This window comes from Mirounga leonina, unplaced genomic scaffold (genome assembly GCF_011800145.1).
Source record: "Mirounga leonina isolate KUSES-001 unplaced genomic scaffold, KU_Mleo_1.0 Mir_173, whole genome shotgun sequence".
Lineage (NCBI taxonomy): Eukaryota > Metazoa > Chordata > Mammalia > Carnivora > Phocidae > Mirounga > Mirounga leonina.
In genome coordinates this window covers 77,328,072-77,353,390 of record NW_023270447.1, presented here as the reverse complement: position 1 = coordinate 77,353,390, position 25,319 = coordinate 77,328,072, and the positions used below count along the sequence as shown (strand labels likewise).

The 25,319-nt window shown below is 38.2% G+C and overlaps 2 protein-coding genes across 4 annotated transcripts in view; one reads left to right on the top strand and one right to left on the bottom strand.

Annotated features, from left to right (window-relative positions):
• Nucleotides 1-25,319, top strand: part of KDM1A (lysine demethylase 1A) — a 60,906-nt gene that overhangs the window by 8,075 nt on the left and 27,512 nt on the right. For 2 of the 3 annotated variants that reach the window (XM_035019543.1, XM_035019542.1), the window contains 4 exons: nucleotides 336-501; nucleotides 15,922-15,981; nucleotides 20,917-21,050; nucleotides 24,881-24,959. In XM_035019543.1, coding sequence (XP_034875434.1) covers nucleotides 336-501; nucleotides 15,922-15,981; nucleotides 20,917-21,050; nucleotides 24,881-24,959 — 439 coding nt within the window. The remainder of the gene's footprint in view (nucleotides 1-335; nucleotides 502-15,921; nucleotides 15,982-20,916; nucleotides 21,051-24,880; nucleotides 24,960-25,319) is intronic. The other variant, XM_035019544.1, reaches the window with a different exon arrangement.
• The window catches only part of LUZP1 (leucine zipper protein 1), a 139,065-nt gene continuing 131,228 nt past the window's right edge, over nucleotides 17,483-25,319 (bottom strand). The window contains exon 4 of the transcript XR_004681774.1: nucleotides 17,483-18,763. The gene's annotated coding sequence lies outside the window, so the exon portion shown is untranslated. The remainder of the gene's footprint in view (nucleotides 18,764-25,319) is intronic.

Here is a 25,319-nt window from a genome sequence, read left to right as displayed (position 1 = left end):
GCTAATTCTGAACTGACACGAGATTGTTTCATGAGAGATTTTAGGGTTTTTGTTTTTAAGTTTATTTAAATAATCTCTACACCCATCATGGGCTACACTCGAACTCATGACCCTGAGATCAGGAGTCACATGCTCTTTCGACTGAGCCAGCCAGGTGCCCCGAGATTTTGTTTTTAATAGCTACCTATTATGAGCTAGCTTGTTCCTTGTTATTTGCTTATTTCCCTAAAAATCTGAATTTAAAAGGCAGTTCACATTCACTGATGGTTCCAAATTGAGTCCCTGGTTTTAGATGTTCACTGTATTTAGCTTTCCCTGGTATAATCTCCATATAGGTAGAGTACAGAGAGATGGATGAAAGCTTGGCCAACCTCTCAGAAGATGAGTATTATTCAGAAGAAGAGAGAAATGCTAAAGCAGAAAAAGAAAAGAAGCTTCCCCCACCACCCCCTCAAGCCCCACCAGAGGAGGAAAATGAAAGTGAGCCTGAAGAACCATCTGGTGAGTTATAGTAACCAACTAGTTTTATTTTATCTTGGAAATAAGAATAAATTGATTAATTCCTATTCTACAGTGTTATTTATGTCTTTATCTTTGGTTTATACTCGGATATTGGTCATGTGTCTGTAGTGTATTCATGTGTGTGTATGTATATATGTATATACATACATATACACATGCATACATATACAGTGGTACTGATATTTTGTGTATGTGTCTGTACATGTATAGAAGGAAAGTAAAAAATGGTGATGGAAGGATAGTGGCAGTATAAGGCACTTGGAAATTGGAGAAATAAACAATTCGAGAAAACATACAGAAAGCCAAATCTAAAGACCAAACCCCTTAGATTTATCTCTGATTCAGAATTTGTAGATAGAATGGTTCAGAAATTATTCTGGTTAAATTATGCATTTACCACATGGTTAGATACTTTCTGATAAAACATTCAGAGTGGGGATCAGTTTTGAGAACAGTTTCCTGGTGAACAAATGTAAAAATATGAGGTCAAAAAGAAAACGCCCAAGTGGCCTTTCAAGTGGCCATTCCAAGGAATAGTAGAAGAAAACGCTATGAAGAGATTCTAAACTCAAAGTCTTCCTATGACAGTGGAAAGATTATTGGAGACTAAAGTATTGGTTTCAGAGCTTCAAACATCTTTGAAGAATTCTCACTAACATCCCCTCAGACTAAGACCTACTGAGGATTCCCAGACCACATAGGGGTACCTTTCTGGTTTGGAGAGACCAAACAAAAGCAGAATCTTAATTAATTTTTCCTATCTTCTGGCCTTAATAGCATTTCATTAACTCTTCTTGATTTTGAATTTTTACTGAGTTTTTCTCCTTAAAATACTTTTTGTAACTTTAATAGCTCCAGGTCCATTTACCTCTCTAATTCTTTTAGTCCTGCATCTTTTTTTTTTCTTTTTTTTTTTTTTAAGATTTTATTTATTTATTTGACAGAGACAGCAAAAGAGGGAACACAAGTGGGGGCAGCTGGACAGAGAGAAGCAGGCTCCCCACTGAGCAGGGAGCCTGATGTGGGGCTCCATCCCAGCATGCTGGGATCATGACCTGAGCGGAAGGCAGACACCTAATGACTGAGCCACCCAGGCGTCCCATAGTCCTGCATCTTTTAAAAACAAAATGTCTGTTTCAGATCCCATCTGCTGTATCTTGCATGACTTGCATAGGTACTCAGATACAGACATATTTAATTTGAGAAGTTTTATCTTTTGTTTTAGTATTTTTGGGGGGAGAGGTTCTCCCCTGTGATGTTATATAAATCACCAGATGTTATTTATTTTTTTTTAAAGGATTATTACTGATGTATCACTTGAGAGAATTACAGGTCAGGTGTTAATTTAAATTCAGATTTACAACTTACCAGATTCTGACCAAAACTCTCAAAAATTAAAATTTATAATTTCATTAATTATAATAAAGTATAATAAAAACATGGTTTGAGAACATTTAAACAAGAGGATTAGATTCTGGGTTCAGTTTATCTCAGGAATCCAGGATTTTCTAAGAATGGTTTTCCTAAAACTTTCTTAAAATGACTTCTTGGGGGTGCCTGGGTGGCTCAGTCAGTTAAGCAACTGCCTTCGGCTCAGGTCATGATCCTGGAGTCCTTGGATCCAGTCCCGCATCAGGCTCCCTGCTCAGCAGGGAGTCTGCTTCTCCCTCTGACCCTCCCCCCTCTCATGTGCTCTCTCTCTCGCTCTCATTCTCGCTCTCTCGAATAAATAAATAAAATCTTAAAAAAAAAAACCTATTAAAAAAAATGACTTCTTGGGCAATTATTGGCAGTGATCTGTTACCTCTGGGACTGTTGTGCCTAAGGCAAATGTAGCCTTCTCCATACCTCAAAACACCTCTCTTTTTGTTGATTTTTTTTTCTTTCTAGTCTTTTACATTTAGCTCTAATCCCTTCTTTCTGTCCTTGCCTCCAACTTCTCCCTTGATTCCCTGTTCCTTTTTCTTCTGTATTCTTCTGTGATTCTTGCCTTTGTTTTCTTCTACCTTTGCTGTAGACTTACTAATGAGTGAGATACATGGGATAAGTCTTGATATGTCATAGTTCCAGAGGCTGCTGATTTCTTGGTTCAAGAGCTCTAAGTTTTCTTCAATAGATGATCTGATAGTTTAGATGCTGCCTCACCCTCTTTTTGGTGTCTCCAGTGAACAACTGACTTAAGTATATACCAAGTTGATACACACTTTCTTTGTCCTCTGAGCATTTTATTTTATTTTATTTTATTTTATTTTTTAAAGATTTTATTTATTTATTTGACAGAGCGAGACACAGTGAGAGAGGGAGCACAAGCAGGGGGAGAGGGAGAAGCAGGCTTCCCGCAGAGCAGGGAGCCCGACGCGGGGCTGGATCCCAGGACCCTGGGATCATGACCTGGGCAGAAGGCAGACGCTTAACGACTGAGCCACTCAGGCGCCCTCCTCTGAGCATTTTAAACCTGATGTTAATATTTTCTTTTTCATGAAAGAGGTTTTTTATTTTGTTTTTGTATGTTTGTTTTTCCATTAATGTCAGGCAGTGTTGCTACAAGAAGTAAATATCTTATTAAAGAGATTTAGGATTTGGGGAACTGTCTTTTTTTTTTTTTAAGATTTTATTTATTTATTTGACAGAAAGACAGAGAGAGGGCCCAAGTAGGCAGAGCGGCAGGCAGAGGGAGAGGGAGAAGCAGGCTTCCTGCTGAGCAGGGAGCCCAATGTGGCACTCAGTCCCAGGACCCTGGGATCATGACCTGAGCCGAAGGCAGACGCTTAACTGACTGAGCCACCCAGGCACCCTGGGGAACTCTCTTTATGCTGTTATGCTGTAGCTTAATTTTTATCCAGTGGTTTAAATAAGTTATCTTAGTATTTTGGGGGAAAGTTAAAGTTGAAGTTTAGACTATCTTCAGTGCTCAGAGATGTGTTGATAACAGCCAAAACTTACAATATATTATTTGTAATTATGAAAATAAAGTTGTTTTTCCTTTAAAACAACTTGAAATTTAAAAAAAGATTTCCAGGGTGAATTACGGAAGTATTTCCCCCAGAAAAGTAGTGGCAACGTACTGGCCTATATAATTTAGAAATAGATTGGGCCCTAATAGTGAATCATAAAATATTGTCAAGTGAGTTTGAGTGTTTAAAAGCTATCCAGGGTTTCCAAATCTCTTATCAGCACCAGCTCTTTCACTTGAGTTTTTATTCAAAAATTGAATAGAACCATTGTCATTTGGGTATCTTAAAGTCTTTGAGAGAAGACATGGGTCTCGTTCTTTACCAGATATTTTCATCTTAATCATTTTAGGTAATAACGAGAAAATAACTTGTTCTTTATATAAGTATAAAGATATAAAACCTTATATAAGTAAGGTTTGAATACATTTCATTTTTACCAACTTTTAAGTTTGCTTAGAAAATTTTGCTTGGCTTTCCACAATGTTATTCTTAAGAATAAAATATTTTGTTAGCACAAGGTTATTCCGAAGTCCATTGAGTCAGAAAATATCACTGGGGAAGATTCCTTTAGGAGAATTCTGAGGGGAGGCCAGAAAGGAAGGTTGGAGCCTTTGTTACCAGGCTAAGGAATTTGAACTCCATATCTGGGAGGATCTGCCTGGGGTAGCACCAAGGTATTTTGTATTTTGAGCGAGAGGCATTGTACCAAAATACATTTTTTGGAAAAATCAATCTGATACGGTCTTTAAAAGTGAACTAAAGGAGTAAAGAGACTGGCTTGGAGAGATGATTTAGGTTGTTTTGATAATCAGGTTTAGTGAATTTTGGTCAATGGAAAAATGTTCTCAATATGAAAGTTGAATTTTTATGGTAACAAGATGGGTTTTTTTGTTTGTTTGGATTTATGTAATTGGGAAGAAGTTATGTTGTGGCTTAAAAATTATTTTTAGATTTGTCTGTTTTTGGTAATAACTGAATGTGGCCTGTAGTCCTGTGGTAGTCACATGAGTAAATAATGTATTTTTCATACTAAGTATTGCTGCTTATATTTAAAATTAAAATGATTTGTTTTCCTAAACGTTTCCATGTATTTTTACATTTATTGTACACTTCTGAATATATTTGTTTTAACAAATGATGGGTTTATTTGGTTTCCTAGTATTTCTTCTATCAAGATAAAAGTGTTTTTAAAAGTCATGCCAACTGAACCTGAAAAGTCTTTGGAATTGAGTGGTTATTAGTAGTGTCACATACTAGTGGAGCATCTGTAAAATAGAGTAAAAATCTTGGTTGGACTTTACTGGTTTAGAATAATACCCCTGTTAAAGTAGCCTTCTGTTAGAGAATTGCTTTTTTTCCTTTCTTGGTTCACTTGTTACCCTGTGTGCCTTTGATTATTCCTCAAAGAGGTTTCACTATATCAATGGTTTGCTAGCACTTAGCTTTTTTATTTTCATACAAAAACATAATTTTTCTTCTCACTCCACTGGCTTTCAATAGTTGAACATTTTCAGAAAAATCTTAGTTTCTGAATTTAAATTTTGTATTGCATAGCTGTTTAGGAACTCTGGGAAGATATAATTCATTGGGGTTAGAAGTAGCTTAGTTGTGTAAAGCTTAAGACTTATGGAAACTTGCTTTAAGATAATAAAATGAAATTTGAAATGGGCTATTAAGATGCCTTTCTCAAGATTTCTTCAAGTTAATGAATTTCTCAACAGATATCAGAAGTATGTTTAAAAAACACATATATACATATATATATAAAAGCATGTGCATGTGTCTGTACCATTTTTCTAGCCTCAGTGATGTGCTATTTACTGTAATGAAGCTCCATCAAATCATTGGTTAATTTTATTAGATATGGTTAGCTGATTGATGACAGCTCTGTACTATAATCTATTTTATTGATTCTGTTGAATGTAGGAAGAATCACTTCATCTTGTTTATATTCTTTTAAGAATATATAAGAATTCTTATAAGAATGTAAACAAAGGGAAGTACCTACTCTCTGTTGTGCATGGTAATTATGGATGTGTGTATGTGGTATGTGTGTTTGAAAGAGACATAGGCCGTTAAACGAATTACAGAAATCATTGATGTGAGAGATTGGTATGACAAAAAAAAATGGTTTTAATAATTTTGGGGCCCTGTTCATGTAACAGTCATACTGTAGGTTGAAAGAATATTTTTAAAAATCACATGAGAGGAGATGCAACATGAATTAGTAAAAGTACTAAATTATAGAAAATATATAAAATGTGTGTGTATGGGTTGAAGAATTTAAAATGCAATGAAATTTGATCACACATACTTTTTTTTTTTTTTTAAAGATTTTATTTATTTATTTGACAGCGAGAGAGGGAACACAAGCAGGGGGAGTAGGAGAGGGAGAAGCAGGCCTCCCTGCGGAGCAGGGAGCCCGATGCGGGGCTCGATCCCAGGGTCCTGGGACCACGACCTGAGCCGAAGGCAGACGCTTAACGACTGAGCCACCCAGGCGCCCCCACACATACTATTATAGTGAAAATATTTATGACAAAAGATTGATGACTAAATACTTTATGAATTGCTTATTCAGTATAGCAAAAATCTAAAAGGCAGAATCTTTTGGACTATTCTTTAGAACTTAGTATAATAGAATTTGACCAGAGAAGAGTTGAAGATGGATTTCCTTCCTTTTTTTTTTTTTTTTTGAGGTTTTATTTATTTATTTGACAGAGAGAGACACAGCGAGAGAGGGAACACAAGCAGGGGGAGTGGGAGAGGGAGAAGCAGGCTTCCCGCCGAGCAGGGAGCCCGATGCAGGGCTCGATCCCAGGACCCTGGGATCATGACCTGAGTTGGAGGCAGATGCTTAATGACTGAGCCACCCAGGCACCCCTGAATTTCCTTACTTTAAAAGAAAAAAAAATCAGGGGTCCTAATATTTGTGTAATGGCCCTACATTTTTATAGTTCTTTGTTCTTAGGGCCCTGTGTGAGGCAGTCATACTGATGGTGGTCAGTAAAAGTCCTGGGTTTGGCAGCATGGATAGTTATGGTCAGAGTTCAGTGAATAATTCTGTTTGTCGTGCCATAACTATTATCCCAGGCTTTTCTCTCTGATTTCTTTTGCCATGCCTTCAAGTACAGTCAGATAGCAGGAATAGCTTTCAGATTTCATGAGAATGGATTCAGATTACCTCCACGGGGAGGATTATAGAATTCTGTTACACCCCTGTACGCAGCAGGAGACCCTCTTTTGTAGATTTACTAGAAGTTGCTAGAAGTTCATTTCTAAGGGAGTTGTTTATAAACATTTTGGCCTGCTAGTGTCAAGTAAGTCCCTGAAATCATTTGAGTTCTCATTATATGAAGTATGGTGCATACATTTAGAAAGCAGACCTAGGATTAATTTTCTTGCCCCCCTCTTTTGTGTACAGTATTATTTCAGGGTTCTGATTTGGAACTGTGCCCCAGAATAATTTACTGGAGAGCTGAGTGTAAAAAGTCACAGGCTGAAAAGGTAATCTGGGTTAATTCAAAATTTTTATATTTTGATAGATAACTGAAAATGGGCCAAGATATATATCACTGTGCAATACATGGTCCCCACTCACAGGTAATTTGTGGCCTAGTATGAATTATAAATGCGTACATAAATCCCATAAGGTGAAATAACTCTTAAATATCACATTTTAGTATAAACATTTGGAGGGACTTAGGGGCAGAAAAAGAGTGAAAGGGAAGTAAGTCTTCCTAAAGTCCTTGGCTAAGTGGAGGAATTTTTTTATTTTATTTTATTTTTTTTTAAAGATTTTATTTACCTATTTATTTGAGAGAGAGAGAGAGAGAGAAACAGCATGAGAGGGGATAGGGTCAGAGGGAGAAGCAGGCTCCCCGCTGAGCCGGGAACCCGATGTGGGACTTGATCCCAGGACTCCAGGATCATGACCCGAGCCGAAGGCAGTCGCCCAACCGACTGAGCCACCCAGGCGCCCTAAGTGGAGGAATTTTTTTAAAAGTATGGAAGGGGGGCTGCCTGGGTGGCTCAGTCGTTAAGCATCTGCCTTTGGCTCAGGGCCCCACTGGGCTCTCTGCTTGGTGGGAAGCCTGCTTCTCCCTCTCCCACTCCCCCTTCTTGTGTTCCCTCCCTTGCTGTGTCTCTCTCTGTCAAATAAATAAATAAAATCTTTAAAAAAAAAAAAAAAGGTAGTATGGAGGAGATTTTTTTTTCCTTTAAGATTTTACTTTTAAGCAATCTCTACACCCAACGTGGGGCTTGAACTCACAGCTTTGAGATTGAGAGTTGGATGCTCCACAGACTGAGCCAGGTGCCCTGGAAGGGAAATTAAAAAAAAAAATGAAATAGAGACATTTTCTACACAAAGTAAAATTGCCCCAAATTTAGCAGTTCCTCATTCACTTTATTCCACACATTACTTGTAAAACTACAGTGCTTTGTTCCAGGTGTGGCTCTGGGTTCTGAGGGTTCAGAGCTGAAGACTAGGTCTTCCTGCAAAGAATTTATAGTCAGTCCACTTTAGGGTTACAGGTTTAATAATTGGCTACAATGAAGAAACAATACAGTAAAAGTGTATTCAAAGTATGGTGAGAATCCAGAAGTTGTTTTTAAATGTTTTTCCCAAAATTGGATTTTGGAAGTTTTACATTAAACATGAAGGAATTCAATTAAGCTTTTATGAAGTAAGTTAATCTCCTTGACTTTATTTTTATTTTTTAAAAGATTTTATTTATTGATTTGACAGAGAGACTGTGAGAGAGGGAACATAAGCAGGGGTGGGGGGGGGGAGAGGGAGAAGCAGCCCCCGACGTGGGGCTCGATCCCAGGACCCTGGGATCATGACCTGAGCCGAAGGCAGACGCCTAACGACTGAGCCACCCAGGCGCCCCTAATCTCCTTGATTTTAAACTGTTTAGTGCTTTTGGCTGATAACCATTGAATGAAATGCTACCAGTTTTATATTCTGTCTTTGACAGATTGAGCTGCGTTTCTTAATGATTCCATTTCACTGTTTTGTCTTTTATTAAGACAAAATGGTAATTTGGTTAGCTGAGCAACTTTATTAGTATAATTTCCTTGAATTCTTTTTGCTTACCATCCTTTATTTGGTGTGGTCATGGTATAATAGGAGAATAGGATACTTGGTCTGTGAGGATTTTCTCATCTGCAAAATGGGGCTTGGTATGGGGATCAAATGAGAAAATATGAATTCCATCTTCATGTACAAACATCTTGTATTTATTAAACAGTTGAAACTAGGAATAGGGTGGATTGATGTTTTGGGGGAAAAATGAGGTTACGTTGACATATATACTCTATCACTTTTGGAAACTGTAAAGTATTTGTGGTAACCCATTTTCAGTAACATGTCACTTACAAAATAGATCACTTAAGCTTTTGTATGTTAAATCATAGGAGGAATGGCAAATCTTGGTACTTTTCTGATATAGATTCTCTCTCCTTAGAATAACCTAGTCAAAATCCATGTATCAGCTATTGAGATATAACAAATGTTAACATTTTTGCAGTATTTGCTAATCACAGAAGTCTTAAACATTCGAAGATAGAGTTAGTTGTGTTTTTGCTTTTGTTGTTTTTTTGCATCTTCTGATACGTGAAGATAGAAGAACACATACGATTAATTAATGCCTAAGAAGTTGTATATTCCTTGTAGCAGTGTAGACTCAAATCATATTGAGGGTGGAAGGAGCCTCTGATCATGATCTGAGAAGATGCAGATAGCCAGCATTCTGAGAAACTTACTTGAGCAGGAAAAAGGGATTCTCCTGTTGAAATTCTTTCATGGTTATCAGTTATGAAAAGTTATTATGGTTCTTTTAATAGGTCCAGGGTAAACTTCAGTATTGGCCTTTTTAGAAACAGGTGAGGGGTGCCTGCCTGGCTCAGTCAGAAGAGCATGTGACTCTTGATCTTGGAGTTGTGAATTTGAGCCCCACATTGGGTGTAGAGATTACATACATACGTAAACAAACTAATTTTTTAAAAAAAGGTAAACTAGAAAAGTTTGTTGTTAATTACTCAAACTCACCTTAAGCTTGGTAGTTAAGCAGTATAACAGCATATAATTTGTAGACTTTCTTTGGAACATTTTGAAAAGTGAACTACAAACCAAGATTTTACAACAAAATAGGTAAGGAAAATCCCTACTATGGAATGTGGAAGGAAATAGCATGTTAAAGAGTTAATTTTTTTTTTTTTTTAAGATTTTACTTATTTATCTGACAGAGACACAGAGAGAGAGGGAACACAAGCAGGGGGAGTGGGAGAGGGAGAAGCAGGCTTCCTGCTCAGCAGGATCCCTGAGATCATGACCTGAGCTGAAGGCAGATGCTTAACGACTGAGCCACCCAGGTGTTCCTAAAAAGTTAATTCTTCCCATTGGCTCCTAAAAGCTTTGTTTTCCTTTTTAGCTTATAGGGCTTTTGCTTTGCGTAGGATTTCTGCTACCAGGTTTCTCACTTCTGCCCCACTGTTGCCTTCAGGTGCAAATCGGTCGTCCTACTGCTCCTTCTGGGGCAAAGTGAGAAAATTCTAGGCGGGGTCCTACCTCAAGCAGCACCATTTTCCTGCGTTCTAGGCCTTATTGACAGTGTAGCCCTAAGATTGCTATTCTGGTTGGAATCCATAGATCTCATTCATTCTGGATAATTTTGTTGGAGAGTATTGATCAATGTTAGCTGTGTTAAAATGCCTCTGTTGTGCTTCAAAGGAATGCCTGAGACTTTTCCTTCAGGTTAGTTTTATATACCTCTGTGCGCCCAATTCCTTTCTTGGAACTGCTGTAGATCATTTATTCTTCTGTCCAGAATCATAGTCAAAAAGTTAGGAAGGAGATACATCGAGAGCAGTGTACTTGAGGATGTTTTTGAATTTTTTTTAAAGATTTTATTTATTTGACAGAGAGACAGCGAGAGAGGGAACACAAGCAGGGGGAGTGGGAGAGGGAGAAGCAGGCTTCCTGCCGAGCAGGGAGCCCGATGCGGGGCTGGATCCCAGGACCCTGAGATCATGACCTGAGCTGAAGGCAGACGCTTAATGACTGAGCCACCCAGGTGCCCCATGAGGATGTTTTTAAAGCCACCTTTCACTGCAGAGAGGACTGGAAGGCAGCACGAAGTGGTGATAGTCACCAATAACTCACTACCTTCCAATTATTTTAACTTTATCTTGTCATTTGTCTACGTTGACCAATTCCTCTTTGAAACTGTGACTTTTCTTAAGAGATTAGTCCTACATTTACAACTGCTTCAAGCTCTGAGGCTATTATTATTATTATTATTTGTCAGAGAGATAGAGCGAGAACACAAGCAGGGGGAGCAGCATGCCAGGGAGAAGCAGAGTCCCTGTTGAGCAAGGAGCCTGATGCAGGACTCAATCCCAGGACCCTGGGATCATGACCTGAGCTGAAGGCAGACAATGGACTGAGCCACCCAGGCGTCCTTCTCTGAGCATATTACTATCTCCATGTTATTTTTTTTTTTTAAGATTTTATTTATTTATTTGACAGAGACACAGCAAGAGAGGGAACACAAGTGGGAGTGGGAGAAGGAGAAGCAGGCTTCCCACGGAGCAGGGAGCCCGATGCGGGGCTCAGTCCCAGGACCCTGGGATCATGACCTGAGCCAAAGGCAGACGCCTAACGACTGAGCCACCCAGGCGCCCCTCTCCATGTTATTTTAAAGTTTTGGCCCCATTCTAACTTTGGAGTTCTAGTCTTTTTTTTTTTTTTTTTAAGATCTATTATTTTACGGGGGAGGGGGGACGTGGTTGGGCGGAGAAGAGGGAGAGAATCCTCTGAGCCTTGAGCCTGACATGAGGCTTGATATCAGAACATTGAGACCATGACCTGAGCCAAAGTCGAGTCAGCGGCTTAACCGACTACGCCACCCAGGTGCCCCTGGAGTTCTAGTCTTTAATTACTTTAAAGACTAATTAAGTAGAGTCTTTCCATTTAATTTAATTTACCTGAATTTTCCCTAAATTTCCCATTTTGTCCATTGCATTAGCATTCTTGAACTTTTATTTTTTTTATTTTTTAAGATTTTATTGATTTATCAGAGACAGAGGCAGGCAGAGGGAGAAGCAGGCTCCTCGCTCAGCAAGGAGCCCGATGTGGGACTCGATCCCAGGACTCCGGGATCATGACCCGAGCTGAAGGCAGACGCTTAACCGATTGAGCCACCCAGGCATCCCACCATTCTTGAACTTTTAAAACCTTGGAGTCTTCCTGACTGTCCCTTACCCTTTTGATCAAGTCTGTTTTAAAGTCCTGCATCTTCCTGTGAACAGCTTCTTTGACTTGTTATACCTTATCTATTTTCATTGTTGCCTTTTTATTCTAGTGAATTTTACTTCATATCTAAATTATTTAAGCAGCCTTTCAGTTATATCTCATTTATCTAGGTCACCTTTTCTCTGTGCTCCATCTGGTCCAAAGTGACCAGATTAGATTAATTAAAATATCACTTGTTTTGCTGCTTTCCTATGACAGATCATACAGTTCTGCCCCATCACTATTAAGAACAAGTTTAGATTCTGGCGCTGAAAGTGGCCCATTTTACCTATCCTGCTCTCCCACATCTGCAAGTACTGTGTGGTTCTCTATATGTTCCATGTCTGTGCTTTTCTCCTTGCTTTTATAAGTGTTCTGGATCATGCTGGTGGTTGGACTGCCAAATCTCTGGATTTGTTCAGAAGAGCTTTCCTGATTCCTCAAGTCTGTGTTAGCTTCTTGTTTCCCTAAAAAATAATATTTTTCATCTTTCCCCAATTGATTATAAGCCCTTTGAAAATAGGTACATAATGTGTTCAACTTTCTACTTGTGCTTGGAAGTTTTAGAATAGGTAAACATTGAATTAGTGAGATTATTTAAAATATAAGCTAAACCGAAGTGTTAATAGAGGGAAACTTATGTGTTCAAAGATGATTTAAACTTTTAAGTTTTTTCTTTTCCTCTGCTAATTTGTCAGGTCTAATTGAAACCAGTAGCTTGTCAGTCACTTTTATTCTATAAATTTGGTACAGTTTTTATTAAATTTTGATAAGTTGATTTTCTGTTTAAAAATCATTGCTTCCCAGCAGACTTAGAAGTTTCTCAAATTGGTTACAAAAGTTATTAATTTGAATGTGATTTCAACAAACTAAAATCAAAATGTGAATCTGCTGGTATGTTCCTGGGAACAACACATCAGTGATCCTGCCCTCCGTGCTTGTCAGATAAAAATATTTGAAAGACATCATAGATTTCCTTTTAAGATGTTGGAAGAGTGATCTCTTGAGAATTTGAATCAAGATGAGAAAGCATCCAGTAGTGTGACTGTAACTAAAATACTTCACTGTTCTTCAAGAATAACCTAACAGGTCTGTGGAGGGTTTATTAGAGGGCAGCTGAAAGGCTGCTATGTAAGATAAGCCAAAGATTTTATTTTCAACTTGTAGAAGATATGCACAAATACAGGTACTGAGGGTCTCTACTTCAAACTCGAGTGTGTGTGTGTGTGTGTGTGTGTCTATATATGTATGTGTGTGGTGGGAATAGAAACAAAAGGTCTCCTGCACAGTGATGCCAAAATCAAGGTGATATGAAAAGGTGGTTTTTGTATATTTTCATTTTCTATCTTGAATTTGAGCTCCTGGAGGGTAACAGCTGTACTTGCCTACTGTTCCATGTCCTTGTGCCACTGGTAGAAGCAGAGTCCTAGGCCAGAAGGACCCAAAGAACAAGTGAATATGGCATTTTATATGTTCTAATCAGAGGCAATCCTTGATGGAAAGTTAGCTGCAAACATTTGTATGTGTGTTGTTTTTAAGAAAATGGTGGAAGAATTGGTCTAGAAGGATATCACTAATAAAGATGATGCTGTTACCTGTCTTTGGAGAAGTAGGCACCCTCCAAATACTCATGAGTGTGTTAGGATTAGAGAGAAAGGAGGAACCTCATCTCTAAACGTTCATCAAGTTAAGAGACCCATTGTTCCTTTACTTAATTTTAAGCACTTCTTGTTTTGTTTCTCATCATTTCTTACATGGTTATATCACCTATTTGGTTTTTCCTATTTCTCTGCTTATGCAGTACTTTGGAGTTTCATTTCTATTTTGATTTTCTGCTATTAAGAGGGATCTTTTTAAAGGGGTAGGCAAGGTATTGAATATTTTTCATATTACTCCTACATATTTTTATCAAAGAACACCATGTGAGTTTTGTTCCTTTTTTCTTTTTTTTAAATATTTTTATTTATTTATTTGACAGAGAACACAAGCAGGGGGGTGGGGGAGGGAGAAGCAGGCTTCCCGCCGAGCAGGGAACCCGATGCGGGGCTTGATCCCAGGACCCCAGGATCATGACCTGAGCCGAAGGCAGCCGCTTAACCGACTGAGCCACCCAGGGGCCCCTTGTTCCTTTTTTCAAAAGCAGAAGACAAAAAAGACCTCTCTACCTTGTTGTAAAAGAGCAACCTTGTTAAGAAAAAAAAAAAAAAAAAAAAAAAAAAAAAAAGAGCAACCTTGTTAAGCTTTTGAGCACAGAAATCAGGCTTAAGAAATCCATATTTCTATGGATTTCTTGGTCTAAAGACCATGACAGAAAACAGCCAAGAGCTGCCTGTAGGTTAAAATAAATTAATTTAGCATACTGTGTGACATATAGTGGGAGAAAGCAAATGATAGAAATAGGAGGGATAAAATAATTCAGGACTTAATGGCTAGCTTGAAAGTGGTTTTTGTTTTTATTTTTAGAAGTGGTGAGATGCCTTCATGACAGGAGACTGTAGCTTTCATTCTTTGCCAACCGGGGTACATAATTTGAGAGAGTCAGCAGCTATATTTTTCCTAGTGCTTAAATGTTATTCTTGGAAACTGTATTTATTTCATTGTTCTGAGCCCTTCCTCCCCCCCCCCATAAAGATTTTGAGAGCGAGGGAGAGATCAAGAGAGAGCACGAGCAGGGGGGCGGGGCAGTGGGAGAGGGAGAAGCAGACTCCCCAAGAGCAGGGAGCCAGATGTAGGACTCGATCCCAGGACCCTGGAATCATGACCTGAGCCAAAGGCAGTCGCTTGACTGACTGAGCCACCCACGCACCCCTTATTTAAACTTTAAAAGGGCCTGCATTTTCAAGATGCTTACAGACTGGATTTTGTAAGGAGTCATCTATTCATAATTAATGCCCTTTTCCAAAGGCTGTTAACAAATCATATATCTTGAGCCTTGTCTGAAAGCCATACCCTTCTAAAACTCAAGGGCCCTTCAGACAAGAGCATAGTGAGATAATTTTAGAATGAGATTCTGTCCTAGCCTCAGAACATATAGCTTCTAGTAACACATTCTAATGTCAAAAATCATTTCTATCTAAACACCTTCAAATACATGAGGATAGAGATGTCATTTTCACTTTCCTGCTCCTTTTTAATTCAAATAATGGTTAATCAGTCTGCTTTCTCATTGAGATTCTTTTAATCAATTAAAAGCTTGTCTAGTTTTAGATCATTGCAGAGTGTTTTCATCTTTCAAAGATCATGCTATAGTTTTCTCGTAGTGTACCAGGTAGCTAGAAGCTTAAGAAGATCATAGCATCTGTCTTGGTGATAGATTTTGGAAGAATCTGGAAGATGATCTGTTCTGACTTTGTCGGATTGAACTTTCAAGCTTTGATACTTTTCTTGAAGTTATTTCTACGTATTCGTCAATGAGGAAAATCTCTTAGCTGGCTTATTGTGTAGCTTGAGGTAGAAGCTCCCCCATATCTTGCCTTCCCCCGGCCCCCACTGTGTGTGTCTATCTACATTACTTGGCATATGACTGCAGGGTGTCTTGTGGTGTGTTTGAAAGTTTTACTAAGGAAGCACTGGCGTATTCAGATCTAGTGCTGTCTAGCATGCATAGTAAATGAAATTTGTTTTGGAGCTGAATCTTTACAGTCCCTGCTTTGAAGTCAAAGGGAATATTTTTCATTAAAACTATGTCTTTTGCTTGTTGTTTAAGTATATTCTTTGTGGATAGAAAGGTAAAGATAAAGGGAGATTGAGCAGATGCTGAATTGTTGCAGCTCTAGACCCTAGAGCACATGTGACACCTAACTCTCAGTCTAGCAACAAGTAGTAAAAGACGTTGGAATTCGTTTTTCCCCCCAACCAACCTTGACTTAAGTAAGACTGACAGCAAGGATTTAGTGATTAGAAATACTGTATGTACTTCGTTCTGCTACCTTTCAACAAGAATCAGTGTGTAAAGTTTAAATTTTCTGACCAGAATTTGGAAGACTATGATGTGATTCCCTGGGCCTGATTCGAGAAGAAGGAGCTCTCTGAATATGGGTTTATTAGTTGGTGAATTTGTGAGTCGCCAACTATTAGGCCTTTATGTCCAGATATTATCTTAATTTATGGAGTAAGGTCCCTGAGTTCTCCTCTTTCCTTCCACAGGGCAAGCAGGAGGACTTCAAGACGACAGTTCTGGAGGGTATGGAGACGGCCAAGCATCAGGTGAGGGTGGCATTAGATGCTTGCCACTTAGTAGCAAGAGCCGCCAAGTCAGGGATTGATGCTTGCAAGTGTTTTTGGCTATGGTATCCACATTTTAGCCAGAAGCGCAGGGGAAATATAACCCTCAGGACAGCGTAGTAGAATAGGAGAGAGTGTAGCCAGAACAAAGGCAAGCAAAACCTTTTGAAGTCCTCAGGCCGATCTCAGCCCTCCGCTCTTCATGTTTTTGAGGAGATGGCGGGTCCTTTTCTTCCCAGCAGCTTTTATAGTAACAGTAAACATGATATAAAACCTAGATTTAGGAATCATGGGACCTTTAAAAAGAAATATAGTTATATACACAGAGAGGAGAAGCCATAGGCCAAAAGCCTTCCCAAAAAAAGGGGGGCGGGTACAGAAAGGCCTTCTAGGACTAGTCAGAGGAATTATGCAGGCAAGGGACTCTTCAGAGGTGGTTGTTAGATAGTGTTGGGTACAATTTTTTTAATTAACATTACATGGTTAATTATTTGTAGTTTAAACATTTTGTCACGTGAAAATTAATCATTTTTTAAAAGTCTATTCGAAATGCTCTTTCTTTTCAGATCGAACTGTGATATTTTTACTTCTAGGAAAAACTAAAGGGTTAAATGATTTATAGGGCCCATCTAGAGCTATTCAAGTTTGTTCCAGGAATTCAAAGTAGTATGTCTGGATTTCATCCTTTGCCCTGGATGTTTTTGTGTGGTTCAGTGCTCAAAGCTGACTGATACATATATTTTGATAGAACTGGAATAGGTATTACTTCACTTTGGAGTTTGTCACTTTTCAACTGTTAAGTCTACTTTAAAATTATTTCTCTTTTGCAGTTGTGTACAGCAGGTCCAGGAAATATTTGTATTTTACTCTTGGGTCAAAGTTCACTGTTAATGCAGAAATTAGTATATAGGTGATCCAGAATGTTAGAAGTAAACATGCTTAAATGCTATCCCAAGTATTGGAGGTTGATAATCAGTACATGGTTATCTTAGAGGAGTTAAAATCCTCATTCAGAGTCTCTCTGGCAGATAAACCTTCAAGAATGCTGTTCATCAAATGATGCACAATTGGATCTTCCATGGAACTGTTGAGGATCAGGGATAGCCTTTAGGGCTTTAATCTTGAAGAAATAAATTGAGTTTTCTTGTTGCTTTTTGTTTTAACGTGGATAAATTGACTCTTCTGCTTTAGTAAACAATATATTGTATTGCTGAAAGTAAAAACAGACTTTCATATAAAACTGTGGTGCTTCTGACTTACTGTTTAGTAGAACATGAGGTGTTTTTTTTTTTGTTTTTGTTTTTTTAAGTGTTTCCAAGAATGGTGGGGATTATTCTGAACCCTTCAAGTCTCTCTTCAGATCTTCGCCATGTTCAGAAGCGTGCATTTGTGAGATGATCAGTTAGATCGCTTGTAAGCGATCAACATTCTGTTTTTAATAAAGCCAAATGACCCTCATAAGTATCTTGGGACCAAGATCATATCTTGACTTTTATAAATCCACATCAAGTTGATGTATTCATCCTACATCTTAAAAGTTAGAAGGGAACTTAAGGTCATTTTCTCCAGCTTCCTGTCGTTGAACAGATAATATTGTATCCACCCCTGTTTTATGGATTAGGACCTGAAATACAGTTAAATGATATGACCGAGGATACACCAAAGGTTGGAGGAGTGGAACCCAGAGGTCTTCTTTCTTATGCATAGACTAGTCCTTATACCCTCCCCTCCCTCATAGAATCATTTAAAGTGTATGTTTACCCTAAAAATAAAAGATGTAAAACATAAGAAATCATGATGCTCTTTTTTTCTTTTTCTCTCCTTTCCCTCTGTTCCTTATTCTTTTTGTCTTTAAACTATTATAGGACTGGATATGGTGCATCTGTAATTTACTAATTTTAAGTAGTCTTTTATATGTAGATTCTTGTCAGGCTTTTATTTTCACTCTTCAACTAGAAAACTAGTCATTCTAGTTATTTTGTCTACTTCATGAAGAAAAAAAGGCAAGTAACTTTCATGGAGGCCTCCTTTCTGTTATTTTTTATATCTCTGTTACCTCACTCTACTCAATGCTACCTATATCATCAGAATCAGGGAGGAAGTCATTTCATGGAATAGAGGATTTATATCCTCATCTTCCCCTGCCCCTTCTCTGTGTGTCTAGTCTATCAAAAAAGGTCTTTATAGTCCCTTCAGTATTTTATGACTTTTACTGTGTTTTCAGAGAAACTGTGAGCCAGTCAGACCATTAGAAAGGGCATTTCTGCTTTAGCATGACTGCATTTTGAAAGGTGATGCTGGAATTTCCTGTGTGAAGTGTGGGAAAAAGGAATTGAACTGAGGGGGCAAGATAGATATATAGGCAACCTTGGGGCTTTTAAAAAATTAAGGTTGCATCTTTGAAACATTCTCAATTTCCAGAATACCAGACTTTGTTAAGTGCACACAAACGCCAAGTATAAACTACTTTTGAATGAAATGTACTACTAGTACTTCCTTTTAATAAGGATATTATTAAAGTCAATTGTATTCTTTAAGGTTTTTCCCTCTGAAGGAGATATTTATGAGTCATATTGTCCAGAATGGTCTATTAGTTAATTTTGGAAATATCCTATTAAAAGAGTGCTTTGATTTAGCTTCTGAATAGCGTGGGTTCCAACTTAAAATTTTTTGTTTCTTTGATAAAAGGTTAGATTTTTTTTCTTACACAGTTTTCATCTTTATATGGATAATGGTCTTCCTTCCTTGAAATAAGTCTTCAAACCTAAAAATCAAAAGGAATAAAATAATTATTGAGTTTTTAGAAGCTTTTTCATTTTTAAAAATTGACAAGTATTTAACAATAGGTGTTTTCAGATGTTTTGTAGAAGATAGAGATGGAGAAGATTATCGTTCCACACATACATTAGTGTCACAATTTTTGGCTTCTTTAATTCCTTTTGTTAATCATTTGTTTGATTTAAAGATACTTTTAAAACTGCCACATGACTTAATGTAAATAATATTTAATTGTTACATAGTCTCAAGATTCCCAAAGTTAGCCAACTAATTTAGAGTAGTTTTTGATAATAAGAGCACTTAGAATGAGGAGCCAAATGTAATATAAAATTTAGTGTTTTTCCCTACGTGGTTTTTTTTGACTGTTGTTGACGGTAGTATTTTGCAGGGGGATTGATGTTCCGTGATGACTTAATAAGCATGTAGAAGGTAGAGCTAAGAAAACTACCCGTTTTGGGGAGGGAGGAGTACAGTTTATAGAGTTCATTGGTTTTCATGTCAGTAGTATACATTTATGAAGGTAACCTATTTTAAGTGATCTTTGTTCTGAGTACTTGGGATTATTGTGTAGATAATGCTCATTATAATGTGTCATGTTATTGTTCTTGGTTTTATTTTTTGTTTATTTGATTGTGGGTAAGGGGCTAGGGACATCAAAGCTCTGTGTAGTTTTAGAAAACTTCACATTACTGAAATAACCTATACCCCTGTTGCCAGCATTTCTTCTCTCCTTGCCTTAATTTCATGTTCCACTCTCAACAATTTGGCTCTTACTGATTATTTTTTTCCTTAGGGAATAATTAACTGTCCTGACAGTCTTTAAGTTGAGATTCACTAAATGAGAGAATTGTTGATTTGATTTGGTAATGTGAGTATAGTACATGTGCCCTCATTATCTACTGTGAGTGGATAGATTTTTTTCCTTCTCTCCCAAGAATATTGTTTAGTGTGCTGTTCATATTAGCATTAGGCATTTTTGCTTGACCTCTTGTTAACCATTTTTGTCCGAGTTACTGTTTATAAATGTCTTTGTGGAGACAGCACTTTAATAACTTAGCTATCATTTTCTAAGTTATATCTATACTTGCCTTGTTCTTTTTATTTTCTTAATCTTACCCTGCCTTTCCTTTAATTTTGTTTCCATTATCGGTGTTTCTGACTTCTTGTTTTATGTGCTTTAAATGATTAAATATGGATATCGGTGGGTGCATATTTCATTACTTATATGTAATTCAGTGGTATTGAATTTTGAAACTCTTTATGTCTTGATATTTTAATAAGCTGGTGGTTAAATATCTTTTATAGGGTGATCTTAGAAATACAGGTAGAATACATGTAAATGTGTTTCTAAGGACATCTTATAAAGATGTACTTAACTATCAGCTTATAAAAATAGTCGATTTAATACCCAGTTTTAAAAGTTTCAGAATGATATATATTTTACTTGTACAGAGAATATGTATACATTATATGTAGTGGGTAGAATATGCAGTAACACACTTGTGTAGTTGTAGTAAAGCATCTCTGATGTTTTTGCTGGGAAAGGTAAATTCCTTGCTTCTGTCCTCATTGTAGTCCGCCTAACTTATCTCACTGCCAGCATTGCATTATGGGAACTAATGGGTGGTACCATTGACCACATAATCATGCATTTCTTACTGTTGGTTATTAAACCTTAAAGTCCTCTCCATGTTCCCTGCTCTAATCTTAAAAGAAGGCATGTGGTTGTTTTTCACTCTAGTCTCTCTTGCTTTCCTTTTAGTGTATTTTCCTTTATTCTGGTTCCTTAGTTTTAAGATTTCGGGAACATTATCAGTGATGCTAATTTTAATTAGAGTATCTTCCAGGATTATAAGCTGTTTTGTGGATGAAGAAAATATGCTGCATGCTTTGTTATGTTTTCGGAGGTACATTGTTTCACTCATTAGTAAAATGTAATTTTTGGAATATTACGCTCAAAAGAGTAAGTAAATTCTAAAGATGTGTCATCTTTTGAGCAAAATAAAAGATTTTTATTTTAAAGGAGGTGAGATCAGTCTGTGAATGAGGCAGAGCTTTACAGGCAAAAAAGGAGTTTCACTATCCCTGGTTTTGTATTCACTTGCACTTTTCCCAGAAGTCCTTTGCTTTCTTTGCTAGGTGTGGAGGGTGCAGCTTTCCAGAGTAGACTTCCTCATGACCGGATGACTTCTCAAGAAGCAGCCTGTTTTCCAGATATCATCAGTGGACCGCAACAGACCCAGAAGGTTTTTCTGTTCATTAGAAACCGCACAGTAAGTTTCCATGTCAGCTTTTTTCCTGTTTGGATTACTAAAAAGCACATATTACTTTTATGGAAAATATGGGAAAAAAGAGAGGGAAGAATTACAGAATTATCTATAACATGTACCATTACCCAGAGGTAACCATTGTTAAAAATTAGTTTTTTCCCTTCAGTTATTTTTTTATTTTTTTTTTAAGATTTTATTTATTTATTTTGATAGAATGAGAGACAGAGTACATGAGAGGGGGGAGGGTCAGAGGGAGAAGCAGACTCCCCACCGAGCAAGGAGCCCGATGGCGGGACTCAATCCCGGAACTCCAGGATCATGACCTGAGCCAAAGGCAGTCGCCCAACCAACTGAGCAACCCAGGCGCCCTCCCTTCAGTTATTTTTTTAAATGTATATTTAGTTTTTGTTTTTAAAAAATTGAAATGCTATTTCCATACATTCTTTGGATCCTTTTCATTCTTCATAACCTTGTAAACACAAAGAATCTTCATTTAAACTTTTAATTTTTTTTTTAAAAGACTTTATTTGACAGACACACAGTGAGAGAGGGAACACAAGCAGGGGGAGTGGGAGTGGGAGAGGGAGAAGCAGGCTTCCTGCAGAGCAGGGAGCCCGATGCGGGGCTCAATCCCAGGACCCTGGGATCGTGACCTGAGCCGAAGGCGGATGCTTGATGACTGAGCCACCCAGGCACCCCATAAACTTTTAATTTTTTATTTTAAGTAAACCAGGCCACATGTTTGGCTCAAACTCACAACCCTGAGATCAAGAGTTGCATGCTCTACTGACTGAGCTAGCCAGGTGCCCCGAAACTTTTTTTTTTTTTTTTTAAAGGAGGGCAAGGACAGAGGGGAGGAGAAGGAGAGAGAATCTTAAGCAGGCTCCACACCCAGCACAGAGCCAGATGCAGGGCTCAGTCTCAAAACCCTGAGATCATGACCTGAGCCGAAATCAAGAGTCAGATGCTTAACTGACTGAGCCACCCAGGGGCCTCCCCCGTCCCCCCCCCCCTTTTTTTAAGATTTAATTATTCTGGAGAGAGAGCATGAACTAGGGGAGGAGCAGAAGAGAGGGAGGGGGGAAAAAACGTTAAGCACAGTCCGTACTGAGCCCATCGTGGAACTCAATCCCATGACCCTGAGATCATGACCTGAGCCAAAACCAAGAGTTGAGTGCTCAACTGACTGAACCAGCCAGGTGCCCCCCCACACATGTTTTTTAAATTATTAAATAATCATTTTGTCTTTCTTTCCCAGGATAAGAGGAACTCTTATTCTGTTCTGCTTCTCTGCTTCAACCTCCTCCTCTGGCTAAATGCTTGATTTTATTTTATTTATTTATTTTAAAAAATATTTTATTTATTTATTTGAGAGAGCATGAGAGAGACAGCATGAGTGCACAGCAGGGGCGGGGGTAGAGGGAAAGGGAGAAGCAGACTCCCCACTGAGCAGGGAGCCTGATGCGGGGCTCGATCCCAGGACCCTGGGATCATGACCTGAGCTGAAGGCAGACACTTAACAACTGAGCCACCCAGGTGCCCCTGATTTCAGCTACTTTGAGTATAGCTCGGAGATGTCATTTTAGGATGTCTGCTTTTTAGCTACCACTAACTTCTTTATTTTGGCTCTTAGTTTGCAAAAACCCCTGCTGAATTTAGATTGTTAGCTAGAGTGAGTGGTGGGTTATACTGGGTTTTCATAGTACAGAAGAAAGGGATTTTTGAGTGAAGAAAAAACGTGATTTTTTAAAAAAGTAAATGGGAAATTCTTAATGTATATTTCTGACACTTATTTGTCTTAGAATTCGGCTTCTGTGTATAACATCAACATTTTATCTGAATGGATTTTTTTAGGTGGTACCTGGCTGGCTCGGTCAGTAGAGTATGCGACTCTTGATCTCAGGATTGTGAGTTCAAGCCCCACGTTGGATATAGAGCTTACTTAAAATTGATTAGTTAATTAGAAGTGTATTTTTTAGATAAGGTCATTTTTTTGTTTCATCTGAGGAAAGTTTTCACTCTTGAATTTGGTGGATTTACAGTGACCTTTGTTTTCTCTGATTTATATTCTGTGACCAAAATCCAGATTTGGGGAAGGAAGGACTGGCCCAAGTTAGAGTTGTGGACCTCTGGCTATAAAACTGAACATAAATCGTTCTCTTATAAGAATTGTATCAGCGGCGCCTGGGTGGCTCAGTTGGTTGAGCGACTGCCTTCGGCTCAGGTCATGATCCTGGAGTCCCTGGATCAAGTCCCGCATCGGGCTCCCTGCTCGGCAGGGAGTCTGCTTCTCCCTCTGACCCTCCGCCCTCTCATGTGCGCTTTCTCTCGTTCTCTCGGTCTCAAATAAATAAATTAAAAAAAACCTTAAAAAAAAAAAAAGAATTGTATCAGTTCTTTTGCTTACAGATTTTGAAACCACAACAACTTTAGAATTATTGAGCTAAAAACTACGACCCGAGCTTTTTTTTTTTTTTTTTTTAATAGGATGGACAGAGGAAGAAGGCTTATGGGTGAGGAACTTGGGCCTGGTGTGTACTTGAGGAAGTCCACTTTGCGTTGACAGTGGCCACCGAGAAAAGTAGAGGGTGCTTATGAATTTGGTCGTATCTCTTTGTAATTGGATTTATTTACACATAGCTATGTTTCTTTGTTGAAACTTGTCTATGGAAAAGTTAATTTTTAGCGAAGATTTAAATATGGTGGCATTTAGTTGGTCTTGCCTATTCAATTTGAAGAGCATTTGTGTTAGAGCCTATTGATTGTACTATAATATTTTTCATTCCTTATCTTAGTGCTTTTTCAGCAGTTTTTTAAATAATTGACTACTCCTTCTTAAACTCTTAAACTTCTCTTCCCTTCTCTTAAACTCCCTTAGCTTAACACCGTATTCTGGTTCTTCTCCTGCCTCCCTGGTTGTTATCTTCTCTGACAGTTTTGTAGACTTATCTTTATTTTTTTTTTTTTTTAAGATTTTATTTATTTATTTGACAGAGCATGAGTGAGCACAAGCAGGGGGAGTGGCAGGCAGAGGGAGAGGGAGAAGCAGGCTCCCCACTGAGCAGGGAGCCCAATGTGGAGCTCAATACCAGGACCCTGAGATGACCTGAGCCGAAGGCAGACACTTAACCAACTGAGCCACCCAGGCGCCCCTGTAGGCTTATCTTTAAAAACAGGCCATTATGTGAACTGGTTAGAATTCCTTAAGGCTCCTTATGGTCTTTTCCTCCCCCTGCTATATATTCTCCTGAGGAGGTCTCTTCTGCACATTGGCTTCAGTTATCACCCATAAGCAAATGGCTCCAGACCTTAACTCTCCTCAGAACCCTAACTCGTATCTAGATGCCAATCTTGTATCTCTGGGTTGTCTTGAAACTGAATTCACCTCTTCTTTCAGTGGCCCTCATTTAGTGAATAGCATACCAACTCATTTAGTTGCGCAGGCTAAAAACTGGAGATATCCTTGGTACCTCTTCCCTCCCCCCTCCACCTTTGCATATCTAATTGATCATTGGATTTTGTGGATTTTTATCTACTCAGTATCTCTGGAGTCATGAAACCCAGCTTAAATCCTAGTTGGTCCCTACCAGCTGTATGATACTGCCAAGTTACTAGGTTTTTTGTTTTTTGTTTTAGGCTGAATATCTTCCAGCTTCTTCAGTAATTTACTCATTTGACATGGTTTTGTGTTTCATCAGTTTGTCAGGAATATAACCCTCTGTTTCAATGAAAGGAAAGCCTGTATTAGAGGCCTTAAAGTTGAAAAGATATTTTAAACTGGTCAAGTGGTCTATGTCTACTTGTGTAATAAAATTTCTGTCATTTAAATACAGTTGCAGTTGTGGTTGGATAATCCAAAGATTCAGCTGACCTTTGAGGCTACCCTTCAACAATTAGAAGCACCTTACAACAGTAAGTAGTGTGAAAAGTGGGACTAGTTTTGGCTCATGATTCATTGATAATGAATTTTGTCAATTCATATTACCATCTTACTTTACCTTGTGCTATGCAAAAATAAGCCTTATAGGAAACTATTATGTATCTTTGTAGTGATTTTCTTGGTTTTTAAGTTGTGAGTTCAAGTGATTGCTAGTAATTTCACTAGGACTGTGTTCCAACTTTAATCCCTGGAGTACTTTGTTGACATTTGATTGGCTGGCTGGCTGGCTTTCTCGTTTTCCAGTTACCACCCACAAAGTCTTGAAAAGTTTTTGCCAAAGTAACTGATTATAATACTACTTTTAAAAGGGTTGGTTTTATCCTTTATTTCAT